Raw genomic sequence first — 21,189 nt, 5'->3', positions numbered from 1 at the left:
AAATACAGCGGTGGGCAAAAGTAGGTTTACAGTTGTTAGTATGGAAAATAATACAGTAATTAATAAACAATACAAGAATAAACTTTCGTGTACTCAAAACTGTAAACCTACTTTTGCCCACCCCTGTATATTTAAAAATGCCAAGCAAAAGCCCTGTCATTCATTGCTTCAAAAACAAGTCATTTCAGCAGGGCCGGTGTTGCACTCAGTGGTTGAGCGTCGACCTATGAACCAGGGGGTCATGGTTCGATTCCCGGTCAGGGCACATGCCCAAGTCTTGGGCTCAGTCCCCAGTCGTGGGCGTGTAGGAGGCAGCTGACCAATGACTCACTTTCATCATTGATGCTTCTCTCTCTCTCTCCCTTCCTCTCTCTGAAATCAATAAAAACATATTTTAAAAAATCATTTCAGCCCAGCCAGTTTTACTCAGTGGTTAGAGTGTCAGCCTGCAGACTAAAGGGTTTCAGGTTCGATTCCAGTCAAGAGAACGTACCTCAGTTCAGGCTCAATCCCGGGCCCTGGTTGGGGCGTGTGTAGGAGGCGACCAATTGATGTGTCTCTCTCACATCGATGTTTCTCCTTCTCTCTCTCCCCGAATCTCTCTGAAAAGCAATGGGAAAAAAATATCCTTGGGTGAGGATTTAAAAAAACAACAAACAAATCACTTTAGTCTCCTTGAGCGCCTGCAGTCTCTTCACCTGGTCTCAGCGAAGGGCATGGGATGCATGCTTCACACGTCGGGGGAAAAGTCCAGCAGGGAGAAATCCTGCTGCAGCGGGTAGCTGTTTCCATCTAACAGGAAGAGGCTCTGCACCTTCAGGACACAAGGTGCACTGCCGGCTGCCAACAAGGACTGGAGCAAGTCCGCTGCAACCAGGCCGTAGGTGACCTCTGATGGGGGTGCTGCAAGGATGGAACACACATGTACAGCTCTTAGTATCCTTTCCTGGCAGGCAGAAACGCACACATTGCACTGCTCACTGTTTCCTGTGGTTTCTCAAGTACCAATCCTACTTTAAATTTCTCTTGCTCTCCCTTCTCTTTCTAGTTACAGGTTGTTGAAGGCACACTAGGATGATGGCATGCAACTCCTGCTGATCAGGGAGAGAAGGCACAGATAACACATTGTTCAAACTGACAGCATTTGCCATCGTGGTGCAGCTACTGGCTTCTTAGAACAATAGAAAAACTGAGATTCAAGTTTTCTTAAATTCAGCCTGAAACAGAAGGAATCCGTTATCAGGAAAGAATTCTTAGGCTTCCAGTCAAGATGATGGTAGGTAAACACGAAACTGGCAACAACCCACAACCACACCACACTTACAACTAAACTACAGAACCAAAATCATTCAGAACTGCCTAAAATCCAGCCGGACAGAACTCCTACAGCTAAGGACACACATGAGAAATCAGAGACTGGTAGGAGGGGTGGGGGCGTGAATAGGCTGGTCCCACATCCATGTGAGGGGGATAAAAACTGGGAGGGGCATCTTGACTGCAGAGGTACCCCCCCGCCCAGGAGTGAGGCCCCCAGCCCCGGGGCTCCAGTGCTGTGAAAACCAGCGGGGATTGAGGCTCAGTGGGACGGAGGCTGCTGGAGTCCCAGGCGGTTCCTCTTAAAGGGCCCACACATGGACTTACTCAGACTCACTTGCTCTGAGCTCCAGCACTGGGGCAGCAGCTCGAAAGGCACCAGAGACATATGGGAGGAACTGAATTGTCTGATATTAGGGTGAAAGCTGGAGGGGCAGCTTTCCCCCAGGCAGAAGTGCAGGCAGAGGCCATTGTTCCTTTGCTGATCCCTCCAAAGAGTAAACAGGGGGGCGCCTTATCTGAGACTCCACCATTAGCCCTGCCCTGGTGATTCCCTGAGACCCCACCCCCTGCAACGGTCAGGCCCAGTCCAGCTGTTTCCAGTGCCTTTCTTTCTCTTTCTTTTTTTTCTCACCCGAGGATATTTTTTCCATTGCTTTTCAGAGATAGTGGAAGGGAGAGAGAGAGACATCAAAGTGAGAGAGACACATTGATTGGTTGCCTCCTACACCCCCCCCCCACCGGGGCCAGAGATCAAGCCTACAACTAAGGTTGGTACCCTTGGCTGGAATTGAACACAGGACCCTTCAGCCTGTGGGCTGACCCTCTAAGCACTGAGCCAAACCAGCTAGTGCTACAGTGCCTCTTCTATAAAAATGGCCTGTCTTGGCTCAGGCTTCAGACTTTCCTAAAATCTCCCAAACAAGCAGCATCTGGCGTCAGCATGCCCTATACCTCTCACTAAGTGGTCCCAAGCCCAGCACTAGCAGCAGCCACACTTCGTTCGCAATTGGCTTCTTCTGGGCACCTCCAAGCCCAGCACGAGTAGCATCTGCAGATAGCTTTGAAGCTCATGCTGGGTGGCCGTGGGCAGAATATAGGCAGCAGTTGATCTTGCCCTGCATCTCCTGGGAGGCTCCAGAGCCAGCACACCCAGTGAACAGTTTCATACCACACTGAAGCACCACCCAACCACCTCCACACGCAACACACTCAAGGGGCAGGCTCAGCAGGCACCAGAGCTCCACTGAAGTAAGTCCTGGTCCATGGAGCAGATCCCTGCACAGCTGATCCTCCACAGTGGTTGCAGCTAACTGGCCTGGGGGTAAAACCCTCTGACTGATATGCCAACAGAAATCAAGGCTCAATACAAAAGGAGGGTATATACACCCCACACAGGCAGTGTACCTGTAGTGCCCAACTTGGGTGATCGGGGACGCTGTGCCACTGGACCCTATAGGACACCTAATATAATACGCCACTCTACCAAGCCTGGGAGACGTAGTAACTCTACCTAATACATAGAAGCAAGAACATGGAGGCTGCCACAATAAGGAGAGAAAGAAACAGGTCCCAAATGAAAGAACAGAACAAAACTCCACAAAAAGAACTAAACAGAATGGAGACGAGCAATCTACTAGATGCAGAGTTCAAAACACTGGTTATAAGGATGCTCAAGGAACACAGTGAGAACTTCAACAGCATTTAAAAAAAGACATGGAAACCATAAAAAAGAAGCAAACAGAAATGAAGATTGTCATAACTAAAATGGATAATGCACCAGCAGGAATCAATAGATTAGATGAAGCAGATGTTTAAATCAACGATTTGGAAGACAGGTAGCAGAAAACACCCAATCGAGCAGCAAAAAGAAAAAGTAGTTTTAAAAATGAGAATAGCACCCTAGCTGGTTTTGCTCAGTGGTTAGAGCATCGGCCCGTGGGCTGAAGGGTCCAAGGTTCGATTCCGGCCAGGGGCACTGCCTGGGTTGCAGGCTCAATCCCCAACACAGTTGGGGTGTGGGGGGAGCGACCAATCAGTGTTCTCTCTCACATCGATGTTTCTCTCTTTCTCTCCCTCCTTCCCCCCTCCCTCTCTCCCCCCTCCATTCTCTCTGAAAAGCAATGGAAAAAGTATACTTGGGTGAGGATTTTTTAAAAAAGAGGATAATTTAAAAGACTTCTGGTACAACATCCAGCATAAAAACATCCCCATCACAGAGGTACCAGATAGAGAAAAAAGAGAGCAAGGGATTGAAAACCTACTTGAAGAAATAATGACTGAAAACTTCCCTAACCTGGTGAAGAAAAAAGACATACTCTCAAACCTCAGTTCTTGAACATCTCCCATCTCAGACTATTCATTTCTCGACCAAGTTGTCCACAGAAGAAGTGTCTCAGTTGTTGAACAAAACTTCGGTTCTCAGCCTGACAACTCTTTCAGGCTGATACATCAGCATGACAAAAAGTGTCTCTCAGGCCACAAGCAAAGGAGAGAGTGCAAATCAATTTACCACTAAATCTCGAATTGTTAACATCTCAGGAAATTGTACTGTGAAGATTTTTGTGGGTTTTCTGCTTTGGTTGCTGGTGAAATGGATGATTAGCACAATTTTAAAACATAAAGAGGCCATCAAGGTGCTGATGTTGCTAAGGGTGTGAAAGTCCTCACAAAACAACAATCAAAGGCAACTGAAAAGGTAGAAAAACTGGTTGATTTGGGTAAAGGAAAAGCAGTTAGCCGGTGACAGCATTACGGAGGCAGTGACATGTGAAAAAGCAAAGATGCTGCGTCTGACCTCCTGAAAGACACCCTGGAACGAGGGCTGGAAGTGATTCGTTTAAGGCTAGAAAGGGGTGGTTTCATAAATTTAAGAAAAAAAGTGTTTGTGCATAGATTAAACAGTACATTAGATGTGTATTATATATAAGAAAGGTTAAAACGGAATCATTTGGGGGTCTGGAATGAAATAATTCAATTTACATTATTTCTAATGAGATAAAATGATTCAGTTTTTAAACAAATCACTTCTCAAACAGAGTTCCAGAATGAATTACATTCGAGGACTGAGGTTCCACTGTACAAGTCCAGGAAACATAGAGAGTCCCAATCAAGATGAACGCAGAGAGGTCCATACCAAGACATATCATTAAAATGGCAAAGGTTACAAACACATGTATGTGGGCAAATAATTTTTTACAAAGGAGCCAAAAGCATACAATGGAGAAAAGAAAGACCCTTCAATAAACAGTGCTGGGATAACTGGAAAGCCACATGCAGAACAATGAAACTAGACCTACTCTTTGTGCTCATATATAAAAATTAACTCAAAGTGGATCATACCAGAAACAACAAATTACATAGAAGAAAACTTTGTAAGTTATATAAATGTCTAATCACTGATTGTACACCTGAAACTAGTATAATACTGTGTATCAACTATAATTAAAAGAAAATTATTTTAAAAAGTACTCATTTTTATCCAGTCTACAGTTCTTATAGTTATACAGACATACATACATATTGTTTATATAACAGAACCTTGAATCAGTTACTTAATGAATATTAAATCTTGATATAAAAATATATAAAAATACTAAAATTATAGACAGAAATGTCATTGTATTTTGCATTTGTCCCATATTTTTCCTCTTCTTTTTTTAGGACATCTAGTCAAGTTATTTAGCAGGTTGCTCAATACTAGACAAACAAGGCACTATTGACTATGTTCCCTGACCAACATCACCAGACTTTCTACGACTCCTGAAGGGCCAATGACCCAGTTTTAGAGGTGTGAAATTCTTTAAAATGATTAAAATATTTGTATTTTCAATTTGATAAGCTAAAAAAAATCAAGATTAGTGACAGTGTGAATGGTCTGGTGACCACTTTAAAATAGGTGCCCACATTTTCACTTATGGTTACAATTTCATTAAATATCAAGAAGTGTGGTTTGAATTGTCTCCAGAATGGGCAAACAGACACAGCCTTGGTGAGACTAATGCTTCTCTGAAAAATAAAGACTAATTGACACTGTGCAAAAAATGAGAGGTAAGACTGAAAATATAATTTAAGAAATTGAGAAAAGCAATGAAAACAGCCAAAAGAATGAAAATTAATAAAGAAATCAAATAAAACACAGAGACTTTCAGTTAGGATGTAGAAAGCTGAAAAGAGCACGGCTCCTGCCTTAACAATCATCAGAAAAAAGCTGAAAAATTATAAAATTCCAATTTTTTGAACCATGAGAAAACCAAGGTTGTGCAGCAGCCAAAAAGACTGAAATGTAAGAACAGATGTAAGAGGAGCACAGGTTTACCTAACGCAGAGCTCAGAAAGAAGCAGGTCCAAACAAGGAAGAAGAATGTGCTTAAATTTTCAATTAATTGTAAAAGTCAAGGGGAGTTTGCAGCCTCACAGTCTATTCTCATCTCCATCACATGCTCACAAGACTGGACAAAGGGCAAGATATCAGAGAAAGCTTCTAACTGTGGTGAAGGCCTGGAGAAGGGTAGAAGCTGCCATTAGAAAAAGTACAGAACACCACTCAAGACCACTCCCTTAAGGAACAAAAGCCTTAAACTGCTGGAGGAAGGATGGAAAATCCTGTGGCCCAAGAGTACAGATGAGGACCCATGGAAGACTGAGAACAGCTATGAGAAAAATCCTGCTATCCCCTGGGCAGAGGCAGAAAATCACCTGGATCAAGACTATTAGTGGTGCTCCACTGCTGGGAGAGAGGTAAGGCCATGCAAGACCAAAGACACAAGGCAGAGCTTGGCTGCCATGGCAGGAGGGACAGTATCTCCGAGAAGGCGCCATATCCAAGACCCAGGGACACAGGGCCTGTGTAAGATTAGTGCTGGACCAGCATCAGAAACTCACTCCCCACCTCAACATGATAAAGGCCATAGATGAAAAACCCCACAGCCAACATTATACCCAATGGACAAAAACTAAAAGTGTTCCCCTTAAGATCAGGAACAGGACAAGGATGTCAGCTTTCACCACTTGTATTCAACATAGTACTGGGAGTCCTGGCCACAGCCATCAGACAAGAAGAAAAAATGAAAGGCATCCAAATTGGAAAGGAGGAAGTAAAACTGTCACTATTTGTGGATGACATGATACTGTACACAGAAAATTCTAAAGACTCTACCAAAAGACTACTAGAACTGATAAATGAATTCAGTAAAGTGGCAAGATACAAAATTAATATTCAGAAATTGGTGGAATTTTACATACCAATTTTTACATAATAATGAACTATCAGAAACAGAAATTAAGAAAACAAACACATTTACTATTGCATCATTTAAAAACAAGGTACCTAGGAATAAATTTAATCAAGGAGGTAAAAGACCTATACTCAGAAAATTATAGGACACTGAAGAAATAAACTGAGAAAGATAAAAATAACTGTTCATGAAATGGAAGAATTAACATCATTAAAATGTCCAAACTCTTACCCTGGCCCATGTTGCTCAGTGGTCAGAGCATCGGCCCACACACCAAAGGGTCACAGGTTCAATTACTGGTCAAGGACACGTGCCTAGGTTAAGGATTTGCTCCCAGCCCATGGTAGGGGCGTGTGTGGGAGGCAACCAGGCCGAGAGAGAGAGAGAGAGAGAGAGAGAGAGAGAGAGAGAGAGAGAGTGTGTGTGTGTGTGTGTGTGTGTGTGTGTTCCTCCCTCCCTTCCTTCCACTCTCCCTGAAAAGCAATGGAAAAATATCTTCAGGTTAAGATTAATAACAACAACAAAATGTCCATACTCTCTCTACCCTCCTCTCTCTCTAAAATCAGTAAAAACATATCCCCAGGTGAGGATTAAAAAAAGAAATGTCCATATTGCCCAAAGCAATCTACAGATTCAATGCAATTCCTATTAAAATACCAATGCATATTTCACAAATCTAGAACAAATATTCCAAAAATTCATAAAGAGCCACAAAAGACCCAAATAGCCCCAACAATCTTGAGAAAGAACGAAGTTGGAGGAATCACACTACCTGACATTAAACTATGCTAAAAGGCCACTGTAATCAAAACAGCCTGGGCCTGGCCGGTGTGGCTCAGTTGGTTGGGCATCGTCCCATGTACCAAGGTTTGCCGGCTCTATTCCCAGTCAGGCCACATGCCTGGCTGTAGATCCCCAGTGGTGGGGCGTGTGGGAGGTAGCCAATCAATGTATCACTCTCTCTCGTTCCCTATCCCTTCTTCTCTCTCTAAAAAAATCAATAAAAATGTTCTTTTAAAAAATACAGCCTGGTACTGGCATAAGAACAGATAGATAAGTCAATGGAACAGGACAGAGAGCCAGGAAATAAACCCATCCTTTATGGTAAACTAATATTTGACAAAGGAGGCAATCACACAATGGAGTAAAGACAGTCTTTTCAATAAATGGTGGTAGGGAAATTGTACTAATACATGCAAAAAAAATGAAACTAGACCACCATACATAAGAATAAACTCAAAATGGATAAAAGACTTAAATGTAAGTCACAAAATCATAAAATCCTAGAAGAAAACACAGGCAGTAAAATCTCAGTCATCTCCAGTAGCAATATTTTTGCTGACATATCTCCTCAGACAAGGGAAACAAAGCAAAAAAAAAAAGCAATAAAAACCATCAACAAAATAAAGGCAACCAACCAAATGGGAGCACAAATTCACTGATACATCTGAATAAGGGGTTAATTTCCAAAATACATAAAGAACTTATACAACTTAACACCAAGAAGATAAACAACCCAATTAAAAAATGGACAAAGGATCTGAATACACACTTCTCCAAAGGGGACATATAGATGGCCAAGAGACATATGAAAAGATGCTCAGTGTCACTAATCATCAGAGAGATGCAAGTTAAAACCACAATGAGATATCACCTCATGCCTGCCACAATGACTATCATCAATAAATCAACAAACAAGTGCTGGTGAGGGTGTGGAGAAAGGGGAACCCTTGTGCGCTGCTGGTAGGAATGCAGACGGGTGCAGCCACTGTGGAAAACAGAATGGAGTTTCCTCAAAAAATTAAAAATAGAACTACCTTTTGACTCAGCAATCCCACTTCTGGGAATATATTTGAAGAAACCCAATAAACCCATTTGAAAGAATATATGCATCCCTGTTCATAGCAGCGTTATTTACAACAGCCAAGATGTGGAAGCAGCCCAAGTTCCCATCAGTAGATGAGTGCATAAAAAGCTGTGGGACATCTATACAATGAAATACTACTTGATTGTAAAAAAGAAGGAAATCTTACCTTTTGTGGCACCAGGGATGGACCTGGGGATTATTACACTAAGTGAAAAAAGCCAGTTAGAGAAAGACAGTGCACGATCTTACTTATATGTGGAATCTAATGAACAAAATAAATTAACAAACAAAATAGAAACAGACTCATAGACACAGAGAACAGATGGACAGCTGTCAGAGAGAAGGGGGACTGGGTAAAAAAAGGTGAAGGGATTAAGCAAAAAAAAAATTTATATATATATATGTGTGTGTGTATATATATATATGTGTGTGTGTGTGTGTATATAATATGACACAGACATGGACAAGAGTGTGGTGACAGCCACAGAGAAAGGGGGTGGGGAGAATGGAAGTGGGAAAAGGGGATAAATAGGAACAGAAAGAGACTTTACTCTGGGCAATGAGCACACAATGCAGTACGTAGATGATGTTTTATTGAGTTCTATAGTTGAAACCTATATGGTTTTTTGTTTTTTATATTTTATTTTTTAATCCTCACCCAAGGACATGGAGAGGGAGAGACAGAGAGAGCGATGCGAGAAACATCGATTGGCTGCCCTCCACATGCTCCCCAACTAGGGATCAAACCCGCAACCTAGACATGTGCCCTGACCGAAAATCGAACTGGCAACCTTTTGGTGCATGGGATGATGCTCCATCAACTGAGCCACTCCAGCCAGGCAAAATCTGTATGGTTTTACTAACCAATGTCACCCCAATAAATTCAATAAATAAATAAATAAAAGAAATTCACTTCTGCCCCCACTACCAGGCTGGGATGTACCAAATACCAACCAACAGAGTGTGTACAAGTTGGGCAGGTGCAAGAACGTGAAGAGGAACTCTCTCTAAGGCCCAGGTGCAGAGTGAAGGGTTAAAGCTGAGGGTAGAGCAGGAATATTAGGGAAAACTGGCATAAGCACAAGATAATGTTAGAGGAATCTGAGGCCAGTGGTGACCTGAAGGTAAAGATAGCAATAACAAACTTGAATCCAACTCAATGTCTAACAAGATTGACTCTACTCTGCCCACCCCCTGCTCCCAGTAAAGGTCTAGGAAAACAGGCATGCCCATTTACAGGTTAAAAAAACTCTGTTTACCTCAGTCTGTATTGTTCTATATGTAATGTTCAGCATTCAAGCAAAAATTACTAGACACACAAGATGGAAAAAAATCCACTATTAAGAGACTGCCTCATCTGCTTAGAGAGTCTGAGACTGATGAGGAAAGGTATGAAGCTGGGTCATCTGATAAATGGGTTATCTTCGCTTTGTCGTCAGCCAGTGACTATACCTGGCATCACAGCTAAAGATACCGCAAATCCACTCCACTGACAGTAGACTATTTTCATATGTACAGTGCCACACATTCATTTACTTAACTAGTATAAAACTAAGGTTCAGAAGATAAAAAACTAAGGTAGTAACCGTATGCCGGTTACCAGAGGGGAAGAGAGTGAAGGGGTACGAAGAGGGTAAAGAGGGTCAAACATATGATGATGGGAAGAGACTAGACTTTGGGTGATGAGCACCCAGTGCAATATGCAGATGATGCATTAGAAAGTTGTACACGTGATTTCAAATATATATAATGTTATTAACCAATGTTACCCCAATATAATTTTACAAAACTAGGATCCTAGTGTTTTGCTTACCAACTGACACTTTAGAGTAAGAGGAGACGAGGTGCTTTCTTCCCTCTACTCGTGTGCTGATAGGTGTAGAGCAAGTCTTACCTTATACCATCTTGTGCTTCACTCAAGCTAAATTACCCTTCTGCTTTTATACTGGCAGAAATTAAGCCTTAATTTAAAATCTAGTGTTCTTTCTGCTCCAATACAATCCTGAAATGAATGGTTTCCCCAAGAATAGCCTCTCCATGGTGTGTTGATATCTTACCTACAGCTCTGTTGAGCCAGTCAGGAGAAATGTTGAGAAGAATCTTCTCTATCAGCTTTGATCCTACATGGATGCAAACCTTATATATTCCATCAACAATGGTCATTAAAGCTGGCCTACAAAAGAGTTTCACATTTTAAAAAATGTGTAAATCCCCCCCTTTACCCACATGATGATTCTAGGTCGTATCCTCTTTTTCACTCTATAATCTTGCCCCAGGCTCTCTCTCTTACTCCACTCTTTATTTCAAAAAATATGTATTCAATATTTCAAAAAGCAGTGGGTTTTTATGCAGGGTTAATTTTAATTTCTAATATTACTCTAGGATGCTCTAAAACATCCTAGAAATAAGAGAAGGGCTTTTTAAAAAGAGTTTCAAATGATAAAATAATAAATTAGATTTATTCCATATTCATTTTAAAATTTCAGATTCTAATATAAGAAAACATTATTTTACACTGTTGTGTAACTATTTTTTGAAATAAAAATAAAGATGATAACCACATATTTCCCAATCACAATTTCAAGTTATTTTTTCCCCCTGGATTCTTTCCTATCAGAAACAAACTCTTTGGCATGTCACTAAATAGGGAAGCAAATAAATAATTTTCAGTATATCATGCAATGGTATATACTATGTGGCATTAACAAGGATGAGGAAGATTTATAAGTGCTATTAGGGAAGGAACAAATAACATGAACAAACAATATGAACAATATTACTCTATGTACTTTTAAAGGAAGAAATATACATATGCTGGTATGAGCATAAGTTACTGGAAGAATATGCAAAAGCTCCTACCAGGTACGGAAGTGGCACTGACGTGAGGGGGGGAATACGGAAGATGACCTTTATTATTTGTTTCACTCCTTCCTCTGTAGTTTGCATTTTTACCATGGTATGTATTAGGTCTTTTTAAAATAAATACAATTAATAAACAAAATTTAAAATAAATTAATTTTTAAGAAATAAATTGAGAACAAAATTTAGAAACAGGCTATGAATATAGGGGAACTTAGTGTAACAGCTCAAACAATGCTACTGATTTCTCCTCCAAAAACCTACTTACCCCTTTATCCGCATGACTATTCTAGGTCTTTTCTTCTTTTTCATGCTATAATCTTGTCGCAGGCTCTCTCTCTTACTCCATTCTTTATTTCAAAAAATATGTATTCAATATCTACTATGTACCATAAACTATGCTAAGCAGTGGGTATTGTAAAATAAAAACAGCAAAATGGAACTGATGCTGTGAAGTGGGCAATCTAAGATGCAGCCTGGAGACCTCCAGGAGGCTGAGCTAGCACAGCCCCTCTATGTGAAACTGAACTTCTAAACTGGACTAAAGCACAAATAGCTACATCACGACAGTTCCTAGAAGTGGTCCTGTATCGTTAAACTATTAAGAAATAAACTGTTCACCCAGCAAAAGACATATGCAATTAATAACAAATAGCACAGTGTAATTTTGCTTGCCAGAGTCAACCACAGCTTTCAAAGAACTGTATAATCCCTTTGGAAGCTCCCTTTTCCTGTCTTTATAAACTCTCCCTTTCTTTCCCCTCTTGGAACACATTTGGTTTTCTACCCCAATTTGTGTCTCCAAATATGCAGTTCCTAAAAGATCCCCAAATAAACCTTTTGTGCCTGGCAGTTCTTAGTCAAAATGGATTGACAGAATAGACTAGTGAACAAGACAGATCTGGTTCCTTCACTTGAAGAACTTAAGAGTTTAGTGGGATAGAAAGATAATAAGCTTTCTGACAATGATCCAAGATGATTCAATGGGGATAGAATAGTCTTTTCAACAAATAATACTGGGACAACCGGATATTCACATGCAAAAGAATGAAGTTGGACCCCTTCCTTACACCATCCACAAAATTTAAAATAAATCATGCACCTAAATGTAAGAGTTAAAACTATAGAATTCTTAGAAGAAAATATAGGAGTAAATCTCTATCATCTTGGTTTAGAAATGATACCTTTCTTAGATATACCAACCAAAAGCACATGCAACAAAAAGAAAAACAGGTAACAAGTGCTGACATGGATGGGGAGAAACTGTAACCCTCGTACATTGCCGGTGAGAACACGAAGCTGCAGTAGCTCTGAAAAACAGTTTGGCAGTTTCTCAAAAGGTTAAACATAGAGTTACATATGATCCAGCAATTCTACTCCTGAGTATATACCCAAGAGAAATGAAAACATATATTCACACAATAATTTGTACGTGAATGTTCATATCAGTGTTATTTATAACAGCCCAAAGTGGGAACAATCCAAAAGCTGATCGGGCGGAAGGGGGAATGAGGAGTGACTGCTAATGAGCTTGGGGCCTGTTGGGGAGAGGGGATGACGGTGTTCTAACCTGGACCCTGAGCGCTGCTTTGTAAAGGCACGTGATTTGTAAGGTAAAAAGAGACTGTCCTAGAATCTGAACTTTCATTAACGGAAAAACAATGTGTTTTTCACCGAGCTGTTAGCCATTTTACCAGGACACTTGGGATCCTTATTTTCTAATGTGAAGTTGTGAAAACTGAAGTACAGAAAGTAAACGCCTCACGAGATTCCACAACTCAAAGGTTAGATCATAAAATACTTTTAACCTTTAAATTCCAATTATTTGTTAAGGTGGGTGACTGAATTTCTTCATTTAGATCTTGGTTAAAAGTGTGAACCAAGTAAGAACTTTCTGCAGTTCAGCTTCTTCAAGACAGTAAAATCTCCCAGTTACTGCGTTTAGAAATCCTGCTATGATTAACTGAGCAGTTTTTGCTTTCGTAAATACTATTTATCACTCGGGAAATTTTGTTCTCTTGTATTAGCTCTAATTAGTTCTCTTAGAAAGTAAGAGTTGATAAATGTAATTTCTTGGTCATTTCTACCCCTCTAAAAATAAATGTCTTCCATCGGATTGGCGTGCTTAGTTGCCTTACCTGTAGTACAGTTTCTTCATAGTACATGGCAAGCAACTAAAACACTGTTTGTAGATCTTGTTCTCATCTGTGTCTAGTTTCACTGCACATTTTGCGCAGCCAGTATACGTGATGTTGGGGAGAGAGGAGAAAATGCTCTTCAGAGAACTGTGAGCATTTATAACTATTTGCTGGGCTGCTGTAACATGAAACACCAGCTCTAAAATCTGAGCTTTGATTAGAATCACACCTACAAAAAACAAACAAAAACTGTTATAAGACAAAATTATAATTTACAAACATGGTTAATTATGTAGTTGATTTACAGTTACTTACTGTAAAGGATACACTCAAGATCTCGTTCCTCAGCTTTCTTCTCTTCCTCACACTTTTCCTAGATAATCTCACTCACTTATGGCTTCAGTATTTTTTTTAATTTATCTTTATTGTTGGAAGTATTACAGATGTCCCCCTTCCTCCCCCCCATTGACCCCTTCCTCCCACTACCACCCCCTCCCCAGGCCTTTACTGCATTATTGTCTGTGTCCATGGGTTATGCATATATGCATCTAAGTTCTTTGGTTAATCTCTTCTTGACCCTCCCCCTTCCCTCTGAGAATCCTGTCTGTTCCATGCTTCCATGTGTCTGGTTCTATTTTATTTGTGAGTTTAGTTTGTTCAATAGATTCCACTTATAAGCAAGATATTTGTCTTTCTCTGACTGGCTTATTTCACTTAGCATAATACTCTCCAGGTCCCTCCCATGTTCTTTCAAACAGTAAGGGACCCTTCTTTTTCACAGACGCATAGTATTCCATGGTGTAAATGTCCCACAGCTTTTTTATCCACTCAGCTACTGATGGGCACTTGGGCTGTTTCCACATCTTGACTATTGTAAATAACGCTGCTATGAACATAGCGGTGCATAAATTCTTTCTGATTGGTGTTTCAGGATTCTTAGGATATATTCCAAGAAATAGGATCACTGAGTGAAATGGCAGATCCATTTTTAATTTTCTGAGGACATTCCATGCTTTTTTCCATAGTGGCTGCACTAGTCTACATTCCTACCAGCAGTACACTAGGGCTCCCTTTTCTCCACATCCTCGCCAGGACTTGCTGTTTGTTGATTTATTGATTGCAGCCATCCTGGCAGGTGCGAGGTGGTACCTCATTGTCATTTCAATTTGCATCTTTCTGATTAATGATGTTGAGCATTTTTTTCATACGTCTCTTGGCCATCTGTATGTCCCCTTTGGAGAAGTGTCTATTTAGGTCCTCTGTCCATTTTTTAATTGGATTGTTTGTCTTCCTTTTGTGGAGATGCATGAGTACTTTACATATTTTGGAAATTAACTCCTTATCAGATGTATCACTGGCAAATATGTTCTCCTGTGCAGTAGGTTCCCTTTTCATTTTGATGCTGATTTCTTTTGCTGTGCAGATGTAGTCCCATTTGTTCACGTTTTTCCTTTGTTTCTCTTGCCCTAGGCAATGTATCAGTGAAAATTTTGCTACATGAAATGTCTGATAATTTGCTGCCTACATTTTCTTCTAGGATTTTTGTGGTTTCAGGACTTATATTTAAGTCATATACCCATTTCGAATTTATTCTTGTGTATGGTATAAGTTTGGTCATCTAATTTCTTTTTCTTATTTTTTTTGCATGTACCTGTCTAATTATCCCAACACTCTTTATTGAAGAGACTGTCTGTACTCCATTGTATGCTCTTGCCTCCTTTGTCAATATTAATTGAGTATAATGGCTTGGGACCATTTCTGGGTTCTCTGTTCTGTTCCATTGATCTATATGCCTGTTCTTGTGCCAGCACCAGGTTGTTTTGATTACAGTGGCTTTGTAGTATATAGCTCGATATCTGGTATTGTGATCCCGCCAACTTTGTTCTTTCTCAAGATTGCTGTGGCTATTTGGGGTCTTTTTTGGTTCCCATATAAATTTTTGGTGTGTTTGTTCTAGATCTGTGAAATATGCCATTGGTATTTTAATAGGGATTGCATTGAATCTCTAGATTTTTGGGGTAGTATGGACATTTTAATGATGAGTTCTACCAATTCATGAACACGGTATGTTCTTCCACTTGGTTATATATCTTCCTCTATCTCTTTTTTCAATGTCCTGTAGTTTTCCAAGTACAGGTGTTTTACATCCTTGGTTAAATTTATTCCTAAGTATCTTAATTTTTTTGTTGCCATGGTAAATGGGACTTTTTTTAGTTTCTCTTTCTGAGAGTACATTAGTGTACAAAAATGCCATCAATATCTGGGTGTTAATTTTGTATCCTGCTACATTGCCAAAATCATTTATTAAATCTAGTAGTTTTTTAGTGGAGTCTTTATGATTTCCTATGTACAATATCATGTCATCTGCGAATGAGTTTTACTTCCTCCTTTCCAATTTGGGTGCCTTTTATTTTTTCTTCTTGTCTGATCACTGTGGCTAGTACTTCCAGTACTCTACTGAATAAAAATGGTGAAAGAGGGCAACCCTGTCTTGTTCCTGTATGGCTTCAGTCTTGACCCTAGAATATAAGGAATGATCTGCTTGCAACTTAGAATGAAGATTTATTTGGCTAATTTGGCTGAAGAATTGGATATTTTCTTTCTCCCTGCCCTCTGGAATCATGCAAAATAAGTTTGATCTCTCTTAGAAAAAATCCTTTCAAACACTCAAAACTAGCTAATATATCCTCTCTGCCTACCCTCTCTTATTTTTTTTTTCTTTTAAATATATCTTTATTGATTTCAGATAGAGAGGAAGGGGGGAGAGAGAAAGAAACATCAACGATGGCAGAGTCATTGATCAGCTGCCTCCTGCAGGCCCCCAACTGGGGATCAAGCCAGCAACCCGGGCATGTGCCCCGAGGGGGAATCAAACTGGCCCTAGGTCACAGCTCAACCGCTGAGCCGTGCCCGGCTGGGCTCTTCTGTCTTTTTAACTGATCATTGTCAAAAGCCAAATAGAAAGTAAGTTATTCTTCTATTCTCTATTTTGTCCAAAAATAATATACTGCTCGCTTATCTCCTTTTTCAATTCCCTGCCCATCATCAGCCATACTCTGGGTTTTAGTTATATAGCCATGTGAGCACTGAGAGTCCTCATTTACTATGTGACTCATCAGGAACCTCAAGCAGCTCATTCACTACTCACTGGCTCATACGTTCACCTGTTAAAAAAATACTAAAAAACAAAACACAAAAATATCCAAGTTTCTATTATCTGCCAGACATTCTTTTATCTAATTTATCTTTGCCTTACTGTATACTAGTGAGGTCTTGGAGTTTATCAGAGCATTCTTCTCCCTTCTTCTCCATATTCAGTTTAAAGCCTTTTTTTAAAAAACATGTAATTCTTTTTTTTTTCTAATATGTCTTTATTGATTTCAGAGAGGAATGGAGAGGGAGAGAGAGATAGAAACATCAATGATGAGAGTCATTGATCGGCTGCCTCCTACTGGGGATCGAGTCCAAAATCCAGGCACGTGCCCAGACTGGGAATCAAACCACAACCTCCTGGTTCATAGGTTGACGCTCAACCACTGAGCCACACAGGCCAGGTAGTTTAAAGCCTTTTTAAAGCTTTTAAAAAGCTTTTTTCTCCTTCATCCTTTTAAAAGGTAATGTACTCTATGTCAACACCATTTCGCTGTTCTAGTCTCTTTTCTGGTTAATTCTTTGAGAGTGCTATTAATGGCGACTTTCCAGTTCCTAAGTCCTTCACTTTGCTTTAGTCTTTTAGTGCCTAAAGACTGTTTGACCATCTATTCCAATAATGTCACATATCCTTTACATGAATTACAAGAGTGTGTAGTGGTCTACACATCTAATAAAGCAGAGCAGGTAGGCTCCACAGCGTACCTTTCCACACACATGTGGAATCACTAAGAAACTATTTAATGAAAGAATTTAATAATTTTAGAAGAGCCCTGGCTAGGTAGCTCAGTTGGTTAGGGTCTCTTCCCAATGCTCCAAGATTGTAGCTTTGATCCCGGTCAAGGCACATACAAGAATAACCTATGAATGCATAAATAAGGGGAACAACAAGTCTCTCTCTCTGTCTCTCCCCCCTCTCTCTAAAATCAAGCAATAAAATTTTGGGGGAGGAGAATGTTAACAAACTCCTAACATTTTATAAATTTATACACCTCTTTAAAAAATTTAAAGTTCATTATGAATGTGGATTCTGCTTTCAAGGGGATTACAGCCTGCTGGGCACTGGCACTCTGCTGATGGCGGGATGTGATGTGGAGTAAGCATCTTCGTGTCTTTACAAGGAGGCGGGCACAACTTCATCCCTCTCTGGCTTTTGTTAAGCTTTGTAAAACAAGCAAACTGTCTTAGGAAATTCTCCCATGTTGATCCCCCTTTCTTCCTCCTTTGATTTAACTATGAAATAGGTTAGGAAAAACGTGCTTGTACTTCCATGTGCTCTCCCCATTTCTGTCTTAAAAACACATAAACAATGATAGAAACTATGAATTCAGCCCTCATAGTTGAACCTGAAGAGAATGAAAATGGCTAAAAGAGCCTCTCTGAACACAGCCTACCAGGGACTGATTTTTAACAGTGCAGAATTTTTGCATGGTTTCCCAGTAGGGAGCGTAATTCCAAGGTTTAAAAGAATACTCCCAATTGCCAGCCTCATCCCCCAAACTGGTGAGGATATCTATATCCTTGGTACCATTAATTATCAGAGTTGTGACCACCTATTTTGTTGATTTTTTATTTTAAAATTTAATTCTAAGTCTTCAATCCCAGCAGGTAACTGTTTTATGTAAGCAGTAGATAAGAGAGTTGACTTCTCCATGACACCAAATTAAATGCAGCTCCTCAACTGCCTATGGCATTCCTTTCTGCAGTCAACAGCTCCATAAGCTTGTGGGGATTTGGGGGGTGGGACGGAACAGGAGGGGCACACGAATATGAAACTGTTTTAGGAACTTATGTACACTACAACATTACCCAAGATTTCACCAGTTAGTATAAATCTAGAGTCTTCTGTGGCCATAAGCAACCTACTTTCTATTTTGAGAGTTGTATAAAGTTAAACAGCACAAAAACTTGTAAATTTTCTATCACGTGTGTTTATCTTCCAAAAATATTAATTTTAAATTAACTATTAGTGTTAATAAGTATTTCAATGCAGAACAGAGTGTATAGAGTTTTCTGAGAATAAATTTCTGTATTCCATTAAAAGTTGTTTTTTTGAGAGGTATTATTTTTGTTTTCTACTTGTATTCCCCTTAGCTTAGTTTTATGATGTAATAATACTAATGTCCATAATTATATCTTATAAAACATATATACATACCTATGTGAATTAACACAACTTGTAAAATTTTAATCCGGCATTCAGCCAATGTAGAGTAAGAAACTAGATTCATGTTCCCACCTTGTGATCCCTAATAATTACAAATTAACCTCAAAAGATTGTAGGCAAAGAGCTAAGATAATGCCAATATCTGGTTCAGATATGTACAAAGATCTATATTTCACTTATACTTACATATTTTACCACAAATGGTAGCTTCTTTGCTTGTATTAAAACTAGCAATATCTTATGTATGTAAAGACCTTACCTGAACACTTATCCGCCAGGTGTGTTGCTAAATCTGACATCTTCACAAAAGAGGGCATGCTGCTTTGAAATTTTGTTTTAAATGTAACAGCCCTTATATCATCATCAAACAGGCATTCGCAGGATGACCATGGCGTTGTATGCAACTCTAGGTTTTCTTGGATGTAATTGCGCTGAACAAAAAGATATTTAAATTCCCAAATATAACCTTAAACAAACAAATAAAAACAAAAAGTTATCCAAAAGGAAATAATCTAGACTCAGAATCAGACTATACAGATTGACCTGATCTCATCAGTTAAATACAACATTTATCACACTAAGGAATTTGGGTATAAAGAGACACAACATGAATGTATTAAGGCAAGAGGGTAAGGATGGTAGAGATAATTTTAATAAAAATTTTTTCTAAAGATAGCTTAGGCTCCTAACCAACTGCTTTTCAGAGCTGCAAATTTCCATTTTGATATCTATAGGCAAAGATTTTTTTAAATAATAAGGACATAGAAATGGATACATGTCTGCCATAATCAACATCTCTCACTGATTTTCAGCACCTTAGTTTTCTTATATAAAGTTTTCGTTTTTTCCCCAGAACAAAATATAGTTGTACCTATTTTTAATTTCCTCCATAAAAATTCTAATTCTTAAAACCGCAGTAGCATAGACCTTCTTGCCAAATAAGCTTATTTTATATTAATAAATTCAACTATAAAACTATAATAAAACAAAAAGAGGTCTCTTAGCAATAAGTTTTCAATAATAACAGCTGTCTTTTCAGTTTACCATTTACTTCAGGTAAACAACTAATTCACATGCCCCCACCTACTTTCTTAGTGTTTTTCATTTGACAGTGTTTTTTTGTCAGAGAATTTTAAAACAAGTCAGTATATCTGTATAAATATTGCATAATTAGAAAGAACTAAAGCAAAAAAAAAAGAAAGAACTGAAGCATATATATTCTGAGTTGCTGCTTAAAGCCAATCACTATTGCCCAAGCTGGTCTGACTCAGTGGTTAGAGCACTGGCCTGCAGACTGAAGGGTTGCGGGTTCGATTCTGGTCAAGGGGACGTGTCTCAGATGCAGGCTCAATCCCCGCCCCAGTTGGGGGGGGGGGTGCAAGAGGCAACCAATCAATGTGTCTCTCTCATATCAATGTTTTCTCTCTCCCTTCCACTCTCTCTGAAAAGCAATGGAAAAAATATCCTCAGGTGAGGATTAAAAAAAACCAATCACTATTTTTAAAATAGCTTTCTTGTCTTACTACAAAGTACACAGATAAGCTAAAAGTAAGTAAAAAAAATAGTAGCCATAATCTCAACACCTCACAATAAATTTAACATTTGTTTCAATTTGTTTCATTTTTACTTAATATGTCAAATATATTTTTACATGCCATTAAGTATTATTCCACATTATTTTAAAATCTTCATAACATGCCATTACACAGGTAGACCAAAGTCTTAAAAAGCATTAGAGCAATCCTCCATTTTGGGGCATGTTGATTGTTTTTTACTTTTCACTATTATAAATAGTACCATGATAAACAGATTTTTAGCTACATCTTTATGCATGGCCACTGACCAGAATCGAACCCAGTACCCTTCAGTCCACGGGCCAATGCTCTAATCACTGAGCCAAACTGGCTATGGCTAGAGTTCTAGCTCTAACTACAAGCTCTCAGTGCCCAAGTTTAAATACAATTCTTAACATGCACCATGGATTGCAAAACTTCCATGTGCACGCACATTTAACTTTATAATTTTTTTCTATTACTTGAAACAAGCAAAGTTATGTCCTCCTCAAACTTGAGTCTCTTGCTCCTTAAAGACAGGTTTGAAAGGTTGCCTGATCTGTATTTTATTCTTCATTCATTCATCCACAAAGAAAACAAACATTTACTAGGGCAGGCATAGTGCTGTGTAATGATGATACAATGGTGAATAAGCTATTCATAGAATTTACAATCTACTGAGAAAATTAGTTAATTACCAAGCCAACCAATAGGCTAGATAATCCCAATTGTGTTAAATGGCACAAATGGAATACAAAGAGTGATCTGATGGAGAGTAGTCATGTATACACCTGTGGGAGGCCTCCCTCCAGAGATGAAATTGGAGCTGGGAGAGGAAGGAGCCACGCATGGGGGCAAGCTGCAGGAAAAAGCACTCTAGGCAGAGGAAACATAAATTCAAGAT

At 39.4% G+C, this 21,189-nt stretch overlaps 1 protein-coding gene across 2 annotated transcripts in view; it reads right to left on the bottom strand.

Moving 5' to 3' along the window:
• Nucleotides 1–112: 112 nt before the first annotated feature.
• Nucleotides 113–21,189, bottom strand: part of SHLD2 (shieldin complex subunit 2) — an 86,977-nt gene continuing 65,900 nt past the window's right edge. Inside the window, exons 8-12 of one of the 2 annotated variants that reach the window (XM_016214746.2) lie at nt 18,992–19,198; nt 13,416–13,644; nt 10,476–10,591; nt 699–903; nt 113–602 (exon numbers count right to left, since the gene is read on the bottom strand). In XM_016214746.2, coding sequence (XP_016070232.1) covers nt 731–903; nt 10,476–10,591; nt 13,416–13,644; nt 18,992–19,198 — 725 coding nt within the window. In that variant the 3' untranslated portion in view covers nt 113–602; nt 699–730. Of the gene's footprint in view, nt 904–10,475; nt 10,592–13,415; nt 13,645–18,991; nt 19,199–21,189 lie in introns of both variants that reach the window. The other variant, XM_016214743.2, reaches the window with a different exon arrangement.

The sequence above is a fragment of the Miniopterus natalensis genome, chromosome 14 (genome assembly GCF_054644295.1).
Source record: "Miniopterus natalensis isolate mMinNat1 chromosome 14, mMinNat1.hap1, whole genome shotgun sequence".
In the NCBI taxonomy this organism is placed as follows: Eukaryota; Metazoa; Chordata; class Mammalia; order Chiroptera; family Miniopteridae; genus Miniopterus; species Miniopterus natalensis.
The sequence above is the reverse complement of the archived record's forward strand: the minus strand, read 5'-3'. Positions and strand labels throughout refer to the sequence as shown.